The sequence below is a fragment of the Helianthus annuus genome, chromosome 1 (genome assembly GCF_002127325.2).
Source record: "Helianthus annuus cultivar XRQ/B chromosome 1, HanXRQr2.0-SUNRISE, whole genome shotgun sequence".
Classification (NCBI taxonomy): domain Eukaryota; kingdom Viridiplantae; phylum Streptophyta; class Magnoliopsida; order Asterales; family Asteraceae; genus Helianthus; species Helianthus annuus.
This window is the reverse complement of record NC_035433.2, coordinates 8014503-8031742: the sequence shown is the minus strand read 5'-3', so window position 1 is coordinate 8031742 and position 17240 is coordinate 8014503. Positions and strand designations below refer to the sequence as shown.

At 38.2% G+C, this 17240-nt stretch overlaps 1 protein-coding gene across 1 annotated transcript; it reads left to right on the top strand.

Moving 5' to 3' along the window:
- Positions 1-560: 560 nt before the first annotated feature.
- On the top strand, positions 561-11520 carry LOC110869542. Its single transcript, XM_022118785.1, has 5 exons — positions 561-1544; positions 1625-1874; positions 1946-1997; positions 10695-10938; positions 11050-11520. The coding sequence occupies exons 1-5, from the start codon at positions 561-563 to the stop codon at positions 11518-11520; spliced, it is 2001 nt and encodes a 666-aa protein (XP_021974477.1).
- The last annotated feature ends 5720 nt before the right edge of the window (positions 11521-17240 follow it).

Sequence of the window (17240 nt, the reverse complement as noted above, 5' to 3'; positions counted from 1 at the left end):
TAGTGTTGGATCAGAAAATAGTGGTAGTGATGGATCAGATGATAACAATTTTGAACCTAAGGCAGGTGATTATGAGCAGGATGATAGTAGTGGTATAGATGAGGTTTCTAAAGGAAAGGCCAAAGTAGATGAGGTTTCTAAAGGAAAGGGCAAAGTAGATGAGGTTTCTAAAGGAAAGGGCAAAGCAGCTGAGGGTAATTATGTATCTGATGAAGACTCAGACTATATTATGGATGTTGATAACATTGTTGAGGAGTATGATGTTGATATGGATGATTTTAGGGCTGCAGTAGATTTTGATTTAAGTGATGATGGGGCAGACTTATATATTGGAGATGATGTGAACATGGACGTTGAGATTGACTTAGAAGAATTTGATAGCTTGAGTGATGATGAGAATGACACAAAGATGCAAAAGAGCATGAGGGTTCATAGGAGGAAGCATGAAAAAACCAAAAAAAATTGATGGTTGTCCTTTTTATCTTGGTCAAACCTTTAGTAATAAGGAACAAATCAAAAGGTTACTTAAAAAACATGCAGTGGAAAGTAGGAGGCAACTGATGATAGTAAGAAATGATACATCTAGGTTTCGTGTAGTGTGTAAGGGGTTCAATCCTAAACTGGTCAGGTTTGAAACAGAGGCAAAAGATGGGGCTGTTGCTGAAGATGTAACAAACATTAGGGGTAAAACAAAAGCAAAAGGGCTGGAAGTTGAAGATGTGACAGTTGGGGGTATATCTAGAAGTAAATTAAATGTTGGGGGTATATCTGGAAGTTCATTAAATATTGGGGGTACATCTGTAAATTCAGCAAAAAGTGCAAGTGGGCCTAAAGTTAAACCTAAACCTAAAAAAAGGGATATAAACACTACATGTCCTTGGCTGCTGCACATATCAAAGAGCAAGAGTGTCGGCTCTTGGGTAGTTAAAACCTTCTTGAAAGAGCACATATGTTTAAACACAAGGGATGTTAGGCTCTGCACATTCGGTTGGTTGGCTAGGGAGATAGAAGGTACTATTCGGATTAATCCTACTATTCCACTCAAATCCTTACAAGATATGATACAAAAGAAGTTCCACGTAGAAATTACTGTAATGCAGATGTTTAGGGCTAGGTCTCAGGCAACAAAGAGAGTTCAAGGTGATTATAATGTTCAATATACAATGCTTACAGACTACTGTGAAGAATTGCTTAGGGCTAATCCTGGTACAACAATAAAAATAGAGGTTGAGAAGGAGCCTAACCCAAATTCTCCAACAAGGCAGTTTAAAAGGATATACATTTGTTTAGCTGGTTTAAAAAGCGGATTTCAGATAGCTGGTAGAAATTTGTTGGGTTTAGATGGATGTTTCATGAAGGGGCCTTATCCAGGGCAGGTCTTAACTGCAGTTGGTATAGATGCAAACAATGGCATCTACCCGGTAGCCTATGCATTGGTTGAGTCAGAATCTAAAGCTTCATGGACATGGTTTTTGATGTGCTTGGGAGATGATCTAGGGCTGGATCCCAACTCATATTTCACCTTTATAAGTGATAGGCAGAAAGTATGTATCTGATTTAATTGTTTACTTATGTAACTGATTTAATTGTTTACTTATGTATCATAAACTGTTTGCATATGTAGGGTATAATACCAGCAATAGAAAAGGTGTATCCAAAGGCTGAACATAGGTTCTGCCTAAGGCATATACATAAAAATATGAAACCAAGATGGAAGGGTGATGTCTACAAAGATTTGTTATGGAGCTGTGCTAGTGTCCTTACACCAAGAGGTTGGGAAAATGCAATGAAGGCAGTTGAGGAAGAAGATAACGACTTACATGACTGGTTGAAAGAAATTCCTCCAAGGCATTGGTCTAGATCTCATTTCAGTGGTATGACATATATAGCATAAACTTCTTTATTGTAGTGTACACATTAATAACATAAAGTTATGCATGTACAGGTAGGGCAAAGTGTGATGTACTCCTGAACAATCTGTGTGAGGTCTTCAATAGGCAACTGGTGTGTCGCAACCCCCGATCCCAAATCCCCGGGAACGGGCGGCCGCGAGCCAGTTTCGGTGGTATCACGTTATTGTCTAATTTGGCAGCGGAAATTTTCATCAGGACCATAGTTAGGAAATATTTTATCAGAGTAAACCACCACATTTTATAATATTAAACACATGGGTAAAGCCCAAGTTTTCAGTAAACATAATTTCATAGGGATACACCCTATTTTATTTAAGAAAAACATCTATTTCTTTTTAGGTAACTTTATTGCCACTTTTCCAAGCCTTCAGTGCTATCCAGCTGGCTTCTATTTGGCTTTCACATTTTGTTACCTGAAACGCGTTTTAAAAACATTTTGTCAGCAGGAAATACTGGTGAGTGAATCACAGTTTAATCAAGTTGAAATACCAATCATTTTACAGTATTGAGGGCACATCCACAATTACATTTGTTTCCAAGATATAACAATTAACATCAGTGGTACTGTCATACTCAACTTGTGGAATGTTACCACGCCAGTAACAAATTTCGTATACAAAACCCCAACATACCCACTATAATTGTATTCTTACAAATACTCAATAACTGCTTCGTATATATTAATTTAAGGGAGATTTTGTAAAAACATTTAACAAAAAGAGGATTACTCACAAAAATGAGTACATAAGAAGAAGGATCACTCACATTGCTGTTTTAGGGTTTTCAGTAAGGGTTTCCTGTGAATAATCTATAAATTACACAAATGCACGTGTGTTAGTATAATAACTCATTTTAACATTAGTAATACCCTCCCCGAGACGGCATTCCAACGACTACGTCGGGCAAAACCACGACAGCCGTTACGGAACCCTAGATCAATCAGGCATAGTATCTAATACGTCTCCAGGGGTTATAATACTTACATCGTAGCAGAACCTTGCTATTTAGGGGGTATAATGCCCGAGTATTACTTCTACTATTCAGAAATTCGTGAGAGAGAAAGAAAATGAATGAGCAGACTGAAGATCTGAGGCCCTCTATATATAGGGCTGTAATCTGCCTTTCTCGCGGCCCGCGTAAAAGACAACACGGGCTTACGCGGCCCGCGTGGCCTAGGGGTCTAGGCGTAGCTGATCCGGGTCACGCATAGGTTCAACACGTTGATGACACGTGTTGTCACCGGGCTGCGCCATATTCTAAGACTCTAGCGGCCCGCGTAAAAGTAAGCTTAAGCTTACGCGGCCCGCCTGAACTAATAAAAACAAACGGAATCAGGTTCTGACCCTAATACCGCCCGCATAAATGTTGGGGTGGGTCTACGCGGCCCGCCTCAACTTAATATTTCTTGTTTTTAATTTATTTTTAATGTTATGTTACATTTCGGGCTCGGTTTTCACATACGGGGTGCATTTAAAGACATTTTGGGATATTTTAAATATTTTTAGGGTGTCGGAAAAATTATCAAGGGTGTCGGTTCAGGGTTGTTATATCCTCCCCACCTTGTTTTAGAGCTCGTCCTCGAGGTCTACTGGAATAGGTGTGGATATTTTCTTCGCATTTCAGATTCAAGCTCCCATGTGTATTCAGGTCCTCTTTTGGAGTCCCACTTCACTTTGACCAGAACTAATCTCTTATGCTTGAGATTTTTAACTTTTCTGTCTTCAATCTGTAGAGGCCTTTCTACAAACTTGAGTTGTTCATTTACCTCTATATTCTTATGAGGTACTATCAGTGATTAATCAGCTAGACACTTTTTGAGATTAGATACATGAAATACATTATGTATTCCTGTCATTTCCTCTGGCAGTTGTAGCTGATAGGCTAGAGGTCCTATTCTTCTAACAATTTCAAAAGGTCCAATATACCTGGGACTTAGCTTTCCTCTTTTGATGAATCTTACCACTCCTTTCCAAGGAGAGACTTTTAACAATACCTTGTCACCTACCTAGAATTCTAACGGCTTACGTCTGTTATCAGCGTAGCTTTTCTGTCGATCACGTGCTGCTTTCAGTCGTTCCTTGACTTGAATGATCTTATCTGTTGTTTCCTGTACTATCTCAGGTCCAGATAGCTGCTTTTCCCTAATTTCTGCCCAACAGACTGGGGTTCTGCACTTTCGTCCATAAAGTGCTTTGAATGGTGTAGCATTGATACTTGTGTGATAAATGTTATTATAAGAAAATTCTATTAAAGGTAAGTGATCATCCCAATTACCTCCGAAATCAATTACACAAGCTCTAAGCATGTCCTCCATTGTCTGAATTGTCCTTTCACTTTGTCCGTCCGTTTGAGGATGGTAAGCTGTGCTTAGATTCAACTTGGTTCCCATTGCCTTTTGGAAACTTGACCAAAAATGAGAGGTAAAACGGCTATCCCTATCAGAAACAATTGATAAAGGAATTCCATGTAATGAAACAATTTCATTTACATACAATTTAGCTAACTGTTCCATACTAAAATTTTCCTTCATTGGTAAGAAATGAGCTGACTTGGTTAGCCTATCTACAATCACCCAGATTGTATCATTACCTTTTCTTGTTTTGGGTAACTTGGTAAAAAATCCATTGTTATCAATTCCCATTTCCACACTGGCATTTCTAACTGTTGCAACAATCCTGAGGGTTTCTGGTGTTCAGCTTTAACTTGTGAACAAGTTAAACACTTAGAAACATAAGCTGCTATATCCTTTTTCATTCCTATCCACCAAAAATTTTTCCTTAAATCCTGATACATCTTATCATTTCCTGGATGCATCGTATATTTAGCCTTATGGGCTTCTTCTAATATACGGTGGCGTAGGTTTCCTAATTTAGGTATCCACATTTTCTTTTTATGGAATCTCCAAATTCCATCTGTTCCTTGTTCTAATTCTTTAATCATTCCTTTTAATTTTTCAGTATCATCCTTGATTACAGATTCTTGTGTTTTTCTTATTTGATCGTTTAAATCTACTTGTAGATTTAATTTAAGAGAACGTACCCTTTTTGGCTTTTCGTGATACTTTCGACTTAAAGCATCAGCCACTACATTTGCTTTCCCTGCATGATACTGGATATCACAATCATAATCACTAAGCATTTCCATCCAGCGTCTTTGTCTCATATTTAACTCTTTTTGCCCAAAAAAACATACATTAAACTCTTATGGTCAGTGAATATGGTAAACTTACTACCATAAAGATAATGTCTGCAAATCTTAAGGGCAAAAATTATAGCTCCTAGTTCCAAATCATGGGTTGAATAATTCTCTTCATGAGTCTTAAGCTGTCTAGATGCGTAAGCTATAACCTTTTGACGTTGCATCAGCACACATCCATAACCTAACTTAGAAGCGTCACAATAGACTACAAAGTCTTCCGTTCCCTCTGGTAACGCTAATATGGGTGCATGGGTCAATCTTTGCTTAAGGATTCTAAAGGCTTCTTCTTGTTTTGGTCCCCATTCGAACTTAATGGATTTACAGGTTAACTTAGTTAAAGGAATGGTTATTCTAGAGAAGTCTCGAATAAATCTTCTATAATAACCGGCTAATCCTAAGAAACTTCTAACCTCGGTTGGCGACTCAGGGGTTGTCCATTTGGTAATCGCCTCGATCTTTGTTGGATCCACATGAATTCCTTCATGGTTAACTAAATGTCCAAGAAATTGTACCTGTTCTAACCAAAACTCGCACTTTGAAAACTTAGCGTAAAGCTTTTCCTTTCTTAACAGACTTAAAAGTAAGTGCAAGTGCTTTGCATGCTCCTCTTTACTTTTAGAGTAAATTAGAATATCATCTATGAAGACAATTATGAATTTATCCAAATATGGCTTACATATTCGGTTCATCATGTCCATAAATGCGGCTGGGGCATTGGTTAAACCAAATGGCATGACAGTAAATTCATAATGACCATACCTTGTTCTAAATGCGGTTTTAGGAATATCCTCTTCCTGTACCTTTAATTGATGATATCCCGACCTTAAATCGATTTTAGAGAAAAATCGAGCTCCTTGCAGTTGATCGAACAGATCATCGATCCTCGGTAATGGATACCGATTTTTAATCGTGACTTTGTTCAATTCACGGTAGTCAATGCACATACGCATTGATCCGTCCTTCTTTTTAACAAACAAAATTGGTGCTCCCCATGGCGATGAGCTTGGCTGTATGAATCCTTTCTCCAACAATTCGTCTAATTGTTTCTTCAGTTCCGGCATTTTAGCGGGTGCCAAACGGTAAGGTGCTTTGGCAACCGGTGTTGTCCCTGGTAGCAGATGGATTCTGAATTCAACTTCCCTGTCTGGCGGTAGCCCTGGCAATTCTTCTGGAAAGATATATGAAAACTGGGACACTACTGGATTGTCTTTTAATTCTTTTCCTTTAGTGTTAGTGATTATAGAAATCAAATACACTATAGATCCTTTTCTTATATAACTTGCAGTTTTCATCACAGAGATGAATTTAGTGGATCTAGATGGCTTATCTCTTTTAATTGTGATCTTTTCACCCCTTGGTGAATTTACTTGAATTGACTTTTGATTACACAAAATACTGCCTTTATTGGCTATTAACCAATCCATTCCAAACACAACATCGAATCCAGCCAGATTCATTGGGTAAAGGTTTGTAATAAATTTTTGATTAAAAATTTTTATTCTTGCTCCCTGCAAGATTTCAGAAATCCTAATGGTTTCTCCATTTGCGGTCTCTACTAGACATTCTTGCGGTAGTTTAGTTAATGATTGATTCAGAAATTTGCAAAACGAAGTATTAATAAAATTTTGGTTTGCACCAGAGTCGAATAATACTTTAGCAAAAATATCATTAACTAAAAGCGTACCAGCTATGACGTTCGGGATCATCTTGGCTTCATCTGCAGTTAGAACAAATGCTCTAGCATTTTTAGGATTCTTGTTGTTTGCAGCTGGAGCCAATTTCGGACAATTTGTCCTGATGTGACCTTTTTCTCCACAATTGAAACACATTCCATTACTGGATTTCTTCTTGCAATCTTCATCCTTGTGTCCTGGGGCCTTGCAAAAATTGCAGTGAATGGAGCATCTTCCTGAATGCTTCTTCTTGCAGATTCTGCAGTATGGTGCAGAGGTAGAACCTACATTCCTACGGTTGGAATTCCCAGAACGGAATTCTTGAGTAAGCCTTTGGGATAGGTTTCTCCTCTGGTCTTCTTCTCTAGTTCGCACTAGTTCATCAGTCAAGGTATTGGCTAGTTCTACAGCTTCTTCTATGGTTTGGGGTCTAGCTGCCTTGACTACATGTCTAATCTCCCCGATTAATCCCCAGATATAATGGGAGATCAATACTCATTCAGGTGATGCAAGGGTCGGTACTATTCTAGCATATTCAAAGAATGTAGTAGCATACCCCTTACTATCTACCCCGGTCATCCTAAGGTTTAAAAATTTATTCGCTATCTGCTCCTTTTCACTGGGAGGGCAGAATTTCCTTTCTACCATATTTTTAAATTCCTCCCATTCCATGTTATATACCCTATCACTTCCTCTTGACTGGAGGATAGTGTTCCACCATTCTAGGGCTGAATTTCTTAAACGGATTAGAAGCAAACATTATCTTATTCTCTTCAGCACATTTGCTTATTTTCAGAACAGCTTCAGTTTTCTCTATCCAACGTAGAGCTGCAATGGGTCCTTCATTGCCCGAGAATTCTATTGGTTTACAGGACCAGAATTCTTTATAAGAACAACCATATGGCATGGTTCTTCTTCTTTTGGGAATGGGCACCTGAAGTACGGGTCCATTGTTCACGCTGTGTTCCGGTTCAGTTGGTCGCTTACTGCTATGCTTACTTTTATTATTCGCTTCTTGAACTGTTTGAATAATAAATGGCATTGCATCTATAATTCCTTGTGCCACTATATGCTGAACGGCACTAATATCCATTTGGTTTCCATTGTTATTGTTGTTCGGATTTTCATTATTCAGATTATCGTTATTCGAGTGGTTGTCGTTCTGAATATTATCATTCTGGTTTTCCTGATTCACTTCGTTGTCCATCTGAATTTTAAGCATTTACCACATATTAATATCACAAATAATATTCGAATATAGCCAATCACATGACACGCACTTTTGGTCAAAAGCGTCGATCATTGCGACTTACTCTATTCATATAGTATGCATCTATTACACACCAGTACTGAAATAAAAATTACAATACCGACTGAAATGTAAAGCTACAATACTAGTAATATGCATCCGTAGTTTTTTTTTTCTAACACATACACACATATTTTATTATTATATCATATTATATTATTATTACTACCGTTTCCACCATCAATTCATGGATATGGATTCATCCAAAAATCCATATTGCGTTCGTTGTATTTCCATACGAGACGCTCTCCCACCTGTCGCATTCTCTCACTGCTTTCTAAAATTTCCTCACCGAAAGTCCTAAGTTCTTGTACGTTTTCTGCACTCATTGGGGTTGTAGGTTCTAGGACTGGGTTTGGAATCTGGGGTGCGGGATTCTGGTACGGGGCCTGGTATGGGTAGGGATTCTCTAAGATCTCCCTAATGTATGCATCATTATTGAAATAGGGATCTTGAGGATCTAACCCTGGGTAAGCTCCTAGGTTTTGCATTGGCACATTTTCGTGAATCGGGTAGCGTTGCACATAGTCTCTAACATCATCCCACCAGGGATCGTAATTTGGGTCTAGGGGATTTGGTGCAGGTACCCTAGGTATCTCCTCCGGGTTGAAATCAGGCATTTCTATTTGGTTTCCAAGGTTTTCTATTTCCATGGGTTGATCAGGAATTGGTGGTTGTGGTTGGGGTGCTAGCATTTACTCCAAGTTTGGGTCAGCTGCAGTGGTTGCTAAAATATGGATATTGGCTATACCCCTATTAAGCATATCCTGGGCATAGGCATCGGTTTCTCTTTTGGCTGTGGCTAACACTCGTTGTTCCTGCGACTTTTTCATACGCTTTCTACGCTCATGTGCTCCCCTACTGAACCATCCCCTCTTTTTCTGAGGAAATGACTCTTCATATTGAGCCTTAAATACAAAGATTCCTTCTTCCGTATCAGCAGAGTACCCCGAGAGGGCAGGCTGAGAAGAGGAGGTGCCTTCGCTTCTAGGCGAACCAGACAATTGACGATACGCGTCAGATGGTCCTTGGTCGCTCATACTGTAAACTAACAAATAGTCAGATAACACATAACAAGAAAATACAATTATGCACGTATTCCTGTTATTTATTTCCTAACACTTTGAATTTTGATGTCAGCAGAACACTTCTGTGGCTGAATCAGTGGCATAGCTCTGATACCACCTTCTGTCGCAACCCCTGATCCCAAATCCCTGGGAACGGGCGGCCGCGAGCCAGTTTCGGTGGTATCACGTTATTGTCTAATTTGGCAGCAGAAATTTTCATCAGGACCGTAGTTAGGAAATATTTTATCAGAGTAAACCACCACATTTTATAATATTAAACACATGGGTAAAGCCCAAGTTTTCAGTACACATAATTTCATAGGGATACACCCTATTTTAGTTAAGAAAAACATCTATTTCTTTTTCGGTAACTTTATTGCCACTTTTCCAAGCCTTCAGTGCTATCCAGCTGGATTCTATTTGGCTTTCACATTTTGTTACCTGAAACGCGTTTTAAAAACATTTTGTCAGTAGGAAATACTGGTGAGTGAATCACAGTTTAATCAAGTTGAAATACCAATCATTTTACAGTATTGAGGGCGCATCCGCAATTACATTTGTTTCCAAGATATAACAATTAACATCAGTGGTACTGTCATACTCAACTTGTGGAATGTTACCACGCCAGTAACAAATTTTGTATACAAAACCCCAACATACCCACTATAATTGTATTCTTACAAATACTCAATAACTGCTTCGTATATATTAATTTAAGTGAGGTTTTGTAAAAACATTTAACAAAAAGAGGATTACTCACAAAAATGAGTACATAAAAAAGAAGGATCACTCACATTGTTGTTTTAGGGTTTTCAGTAAGGGTTTCCTGGGAATAATCTATAAATTACACAAATGCACGGGTGTTAGTATAATAACTCATTTTAACATTAGTAATACCCTCCCCGAGACGGCATTCCAACGACTACGTCGGGCGGAACCACGACAGCCGTTACGGAACCCTAGATCAACCGGGCAGAGTATCTAATACGTCTCTAGGGGTTTTAATACTTGCATCGTAGCAGAACCTTGCTATTTAGGGGGTATAATGCCCGAGTATTACTTCTACTATTCAGAAATTCGTGAGAGAGAAAGAAAATGAACGAGCAGACTGAAGATCTGAGGCCCTCTATATATAGGGCTGTAATCTGCCTTTCTCGCGGCCCGCGTAAAAGACAACACGGGCTTACGCGGCCCGCGTGGCCTAGGGGTCTAGGCGTAGCTGATCCGGGTCACGCATAGGTTCAACACGTTGATGACATGTGTCGTCACCGGGCTGCGCCACATTCTAAGACTCTAGCGGCCCGCGTAAAAGTAAGCTTAAGCTTACGCGGCCCGCCTGAACTAACGAAAACAAACGGAATCATGTTCTGACCCTAATACCGCCCGCGTAAATGTTGGGGTGGGTCTACGCGGCCCGCCTCAACTTAATATTTCTTGTTTTTAATTTATTTTTAATGTTATGTTACATTTCGGGCTCGGTTTTCACATACGGGGTGCATTTAAAGACATTTTGGGATATTTTAAATATTTTTAGGGTGTCGGAAAAATTATCAAGGGTATCGGTTCAGGGTTGTTATATGGTGTATGGTAGGGACAAACCTATCATCACTTGTCTTGAATTCATTAGGGAATACCTAATGAAAAAGATTGTGGTTGTCAAAAAGCTAATTGCCAAGTGTAATGGTCCTTTAACACCTGCTGCTACTAGGATCTTTGATGCAATCAAGTCTGAAGCCTCACAGTACACTTGCATTTGGACTGGAGGAACAAAGTATCAGGTCAGTCATGGCTTAGATCAAAGGGTTGTTAATCTTGGTGAAAGGACATGCTCATGCAGGAAATGGGACCTTACTGGTATGCCTTGCAAGCACGCAGTGGCTGCAATCTAGAATCAGGGTCTACATGGAGGTGGGGAACCCATACCAGAAAGGTGGGTTGATCAAGCATACTGGTATGAAACATGGAAGCTGGTTTATGAGTGTACCATTGAACCAATCAATGGTATGGATGAATGGCCAAAGTCGAGATGCCCCACCACTTTGTTACCTCCTAAACATCATAACCAGATAGGCAGACCAAAGAAAAAGAGGAAGAAGTTAGCAGAGGAATTAAGTCAAACACAGACCCAAACACAGAATACTGAAGCATCCATTCCAGATGCGGGAAAGTTGACTAGAAAGGGAAACACTATAACCTGTGAGATTTGCAAGGCAAGAGGCCACAACAAGAGGACATGCAAGAAAAGACAGAAAAAACAAGATGTAGATGCAAGTCAAGATGGTGCAAGTCAGGTTGGTGCAAGTCAAAGTGGTGCAGGTCCAAGTGAAAATGTTGGTGCAAGTCAAAGTGGTGCAGTTTAGGTCTTTTGGTACTTGCAGTTTAGGTCTTTGATATGTATTTTGGTAAAACAATTAATGGTTATGTATTTTGGTACTTGTCATGGGTTATGGCTATGTATTTTGGTAAAACAGTTTAGGTCTTTTGGTACTTGTAATCTGTTATGGTAATGGGTCAGTTAGTCTTTTGGTATGTAATCGTCAACTGCAGTTTAGTTCAGTAATGGGTCAGTTTGTATTTTGGCAGTTTAGTTCAGGTTTGTAATGGCTGCAGTTTACTTCAATATAATGCAGGATTGTAATGGGTCAGTTTCTTTTAATGGCCAATTTGTATTTTGGCAGTTTACTTTAATGTAATGCAGGTTTGTAATGGCCGCTTTGTACGATACAATCTATCGGCAAATTTACATCATTCATACCATTAACATAGTTCAATATAATGCAGGTTTGTAATGGCCGCTTTGTACGATACAATCTATCGGCAAATTTACATCATTCATACCGTTAACACCATCGACAATCTTACAACATTCATACCATCAATAATCATTCAAATATCATTCATATAACACCATTAACATAGTTCCATTAACTAAACCAAAAATCTTACAACATTCATACCATATTCATGAACTACAAACACTCGAAATAACCTAAATACGCATCATTTAACTACACACATAGTACAACATCAATAAACCCCAAGTAACACACAATAGCCACTTCAATCTCCTGTTCTCTTCTTCAAGCCTGCGGATGGAGTTCAACTGCCCTCTTATGATTCCTGCACATCTTTGACACAACTCAGCCTCAGCCCAAGCAACGAATCCACAGCCCCTTCCCCTGTTAACAAAAAAGGACAAAAACATGAATAAATCGCAGCTGATTATGAAGATGATGAAAGAAACCCAAATACCTGTCTATTGCAACAATAAAAACGTCTGCCGGGGTTTAAACAAAATGTTGAGTATTAAACAGAACTTACCATATGCCTTTTCTGGATTGAATACTTCATTAGGATCACGAACACACCAAGGGTCATTCATTGTTCAGAAACCACCGCACAATGCTCGTTCACAGCTCAGTCGCCTTTGATCGATCGTCTTCTTTCGTTGTTAGGGTTTTATAATTGGGGGAACTGTGTGTGTTGTGATCGATGAAATGAAGCAGCTATGTCATTTAAAGAGCTTATAAAGGCTTTAATTAAAAGAAAAAGAAATAAGAAAAAAGGGTTGATAAAAGGAATAATGAATTGACAAAAATGCCCTTGACAGCTTTAACATATATGGATGGAGTTAAGTCAGTTGGACCAAAATGGCAACGATGAAACCTTTTTGGATCCAGATGTTAAAATTGAAACCTTTGGACTATACTGGCAAATTGGGCCAAACCACAGGGACTAAAATGGCAATTAACTCGAATTTTTTTTATCATCTTATTCAACAATTAATTAAGCATTTTTATTAACTATTCAGTAACAAGTTTTACTATGTAACTTATTTAAAAAATCTAAATACAAAGTGTTTATTATTATTATTATTATTATTATTATTATTATTATTATTATTATTATTATTATTATTATTATTATTTTGTGAACATTTTGATTCAAATTTTATTGAAAACCAAGTTGGTTTCTAAATAAAGTATTTCTTGGATCATATACGCCTTTAGTACGTATGTGTATAGTAACTTTGATGGAACATATTTACATACTTCGACTACCTAAAAACAATAAAGACTAGATATAAATATCTTTTATCTTATTTTATGTTTGTGTTTTTTTAAATGGCTCGCGTTGTAGCTTGTTTATACTATTTTATTAGAAGTTACTTTTAAACGTTCAATTTTAACTTACAAATTCTTAACCATAAGATAGTATTTGTAACTAAAAATAAATAATTATGTGGCATGTGAAACCGTATGATATGTGAAATTGTGAATACCATTTTTCTTACTATGTGATAGGTGTGAAAAATGACGTAACAATTAGATTAAAGTAAGTTTTTCACATATGAGAGGTGCCACGCACCCGTTTATGTAATAAATATTTAATGATACTTGCAGGGATATAGATCACAGATCCACTTTGATCGATTATTAACTTGTATATATTTATACATTTAATAAATGTCCATTTTATTAAAAGTAAAATAAAATAAAATAGAGTGATGGGAGTGTGCACTGAGTAATAAATGCCAAGGAGGAGTGGAAATTGGAAAAATGTCAGAAATGAAAAAGAGTGAGTAATTAGCAAACAAGTGCATATAATTTGATCTTTGTTTGGTTTTCTTCTCTTGTACTTTTTTGGCTTCTTTGGTAACTTGTCAGACCCATCTATTCAACTTCCTTCACTAATTACATACAATTCTATTCACGATGGGAAAAGAAAGAACAAGATTATTTATGGATTGGTTATTATTTTGTGTTGGTGTATTTGGAAAATCAAGAACGGAATGGTTTTTAATCAGATCAGGAGAAGTCCGCAAGATATTTGGCGGTTAAGGAATAGATCGTCATTTAATATATTAGTTGGAAGGAGTGGTGTAAATATCATATGTATATGTTGTAATTTTTTCCTTTGCCCGTTTACGTCGGTGGAGTGGTTTTGTTTTGGCCTTTTGCCCGTTTGGGTCGGAGGTTTGTTTTAATGAAGTTTAAGTTTCAAAAAAAATTGCAAATAATAAATAATTATATATTATCTCAAAAGTGATTAGGGGCTGGCATCACTACTTTAAGACTATACGCCATGGAGCGTGGAGGGGAGAGCAAAGCCTCTCCGCGTCCTAAACACAACCCCTCCACGCCCAAAGGCGTTGTCCCTCTCACCAGCCTGATCTCCCCTCCCCCTTTTTTTGATGTAGAGGGCAAAGTCCACATCACTTCCTTTATCCAGTTCCCTAAAAACACTTAGGCTAAGGGGTTGTGGTTGTACTTGTGTCTTCCCCGACCACCCCCCTCCGCCACATCACTTCACACCACCTTTCTCTCCATCCCTTTAAGGGAAGGTGGTGTTTTCCTTCCCCTGCAATCACATCCTTCAAACTCATCATCACCAACACACAACACTTCGTCAGGGAGCTCAGGGAGAATTCACCGTGAGCACCGAAATCACATCCGGGGTGGGTGGGTGGGGGGGGGGGGGGCAGTGATCCCCATCAGGGAAGAGGGTCACACCAACTCTCCGACCCCTTCCTACACCCCTCAGCCTTAATTTTGATGGCCGTGCTATCCTAAAACTTTTTTTCTTTATTTTTCTATTTAAAATTAAATTTAGAGTAAATTTCAAGTTTTGTCCTTTATGTTTGTCCCAAATTTCAGGCGTTGTCCTTTACCTTTAAATTGATGACTTTTGTACTTAATGTTTGAAAATGTTGCACGTTATGTCCTTTAGGTCAAACCCAGTTATAATTTTCAGTTAAGTTATGTCATGTGCACTGCACATGAGGGTAGAACGGTCATTTCACCTCCCCACTTGTCTTCAACACCAATCATACACATAATAACCTTCAGATCTTGATTTCAAAGAACAATGCACTTCCCATTTTCTCCAAATTTTCGCCATTAACGGTGTCGATCATTTCCGCCATTAACGACGTCGATAAGTTCGGAGTTGCAACATACTCTCTATCTTCAACATACTCAAACCCATCAAGCTTCATGCATTTGGTCACCTTTTTTATTTCCTGATCCGCTAACACAACCCGAATTCCCTACCCAACGACCCCAACCCGGTTGACTGGCGCCCGTGTTGTCGGTCGGGTAGGGGCTACCTGCATGCATTTTTTTTTGAACGGCAAATTTATTTTATTCCTGTCGTCTGTGGGACTTGAACCCAAGACCTCCTTCTCCCAAAGTGTTTAAAGGCTTTGCCTTTGCCTTTGCCAATGGACCACCACCCCATTTACCTGCATGCATTTCGGCAAGTGCTCCGACCCCGCTAAGACTCATAACTCATAAAATAAAGTTTATTAGATTTACTTTTTATTTTTATTTTGTTTTTTTTTAAATGACAATACTTACTGCATCCTCATTTACACCAAATTTAATCCTACAGAACTCCTTGCTTGGGACTTGGGACTGAACTGAAGACCTTCCACTAAGAGACAAAAGTCTCTACCAACTAAGCTAGCTCCACGATGGCTTTTGTTTTGTTAATTTAACAATAAGATGCTAATATTTGCTAAAATAACCTTTTTTTCCTTTAGTCATATGTTTTTTTTTCATACTACTAAAATGATAACTTAACATATAAAAAGATAAGATAACTAAAACTACTCTATGTGTCATCTGAGGGGCCGTGTGTTCGACTTCAGCCCTACACATACGCGGACCCTACCCGGTATCTTAGCTGAAATACCATACCTGGGTAGGGTAGGGTCGGGTTCGGGTTTAAAATACCCGGTTTTTTTAACCGGGTCCGGGTGTTTCTTCGAGTTCAGGTTTTTTGTGCACTTCTAAGTTGCATCATACAATTTGTCGGGCCCTTAGAACGAGGATTAAATGTAAATAATTGGGTTTATATTTCGGTCCAAAAAGAGATGAAATTTGTTTGGGCTCTATATTTTTTGGTAAAGCAACTACAAGTCTACAACTCTACAACAGTCTCATTTCATGATTTGACCAAAAAATAGGCGGGAATAGAAAAAAAAGAGTCCGGTTAACGTACGAGTGTACGCTGTGAAATTACACACGTTGTAAAACTCAAAACCCTAATAGCGCATGTTTGAAAAGACATAATCAAGCATGTTGAAAACCATAACATGCTTCATTACCTAAGTATAACATGCGTTATTATGATTTTTCAACATGCGTGATTAGGGTTTTGAATTTACAACGTGCGTAATGTCAAAGTGTACGCTCGTGGCGGATCCAAGATTTTATTTCAATAGGGTCCATTTTCGGGTCGGTCCTCGTTCGGGTCGAGTTAAAGTGAGGTTTGAACTAGATTTTTTTTTAAAAATAAGAAAAATGGGCTTATCAAGGATTGAACCCATGATCTCTTGGTGGAAAAGAGGGAGATTTACCACTACACCAGCTTTCTTTTAATTTCTATGGTGTCCACCTAATTGTATTTATGGGGTCCATATATAATTTAATATACCGAATCTACCATTTTTTTAAAAAAGATTGGGGTCCGGGGACCCCGGTGGCACCAATGTGGGTCCGCCCCTGCGCTCGTACGTTAAGCAATATTGTATTTTACACTTTCACTAGAAAAAAATTTATATAATCTATTGCCATGCAAAATGTTTTGTTTAACTCATAAGCTACTTGTTTTGATCTGAACCCATTTTAACACCGTCTTGAGGCATCTAAACAAACCCGAAGCAGTAATAACACAGAAATGGAAACCCAAATGCCAAAAAAAAAAAAAAATACAACCCGACAACTCATAAGACATCATAACCCGAGTTTGAAACACATTATCTCAACGATTTATTATAATACGAGTGTGATTTATTGCTTGATTGGTATTCATATATCGAGTGTCGCTCAATCTAAAACCCATTTCAAGTAGAAAACAATATAAAAAACTTATTGTTTCAACAACAATGATATATTAGGCGGTTATGTAACTGCATGACAGACTGTTCTCTCTCTTACCATATCTTTCAAACTACATGCGAGTGTTAAAGTCGTCCAATTGTAAGTTGGTACAAGAACATTGTGACACATCAAATGATATTATCTTATGACATGCGGAAAACAAAACACAAAAAAAAAAAAAAAAAAAAAAAAAA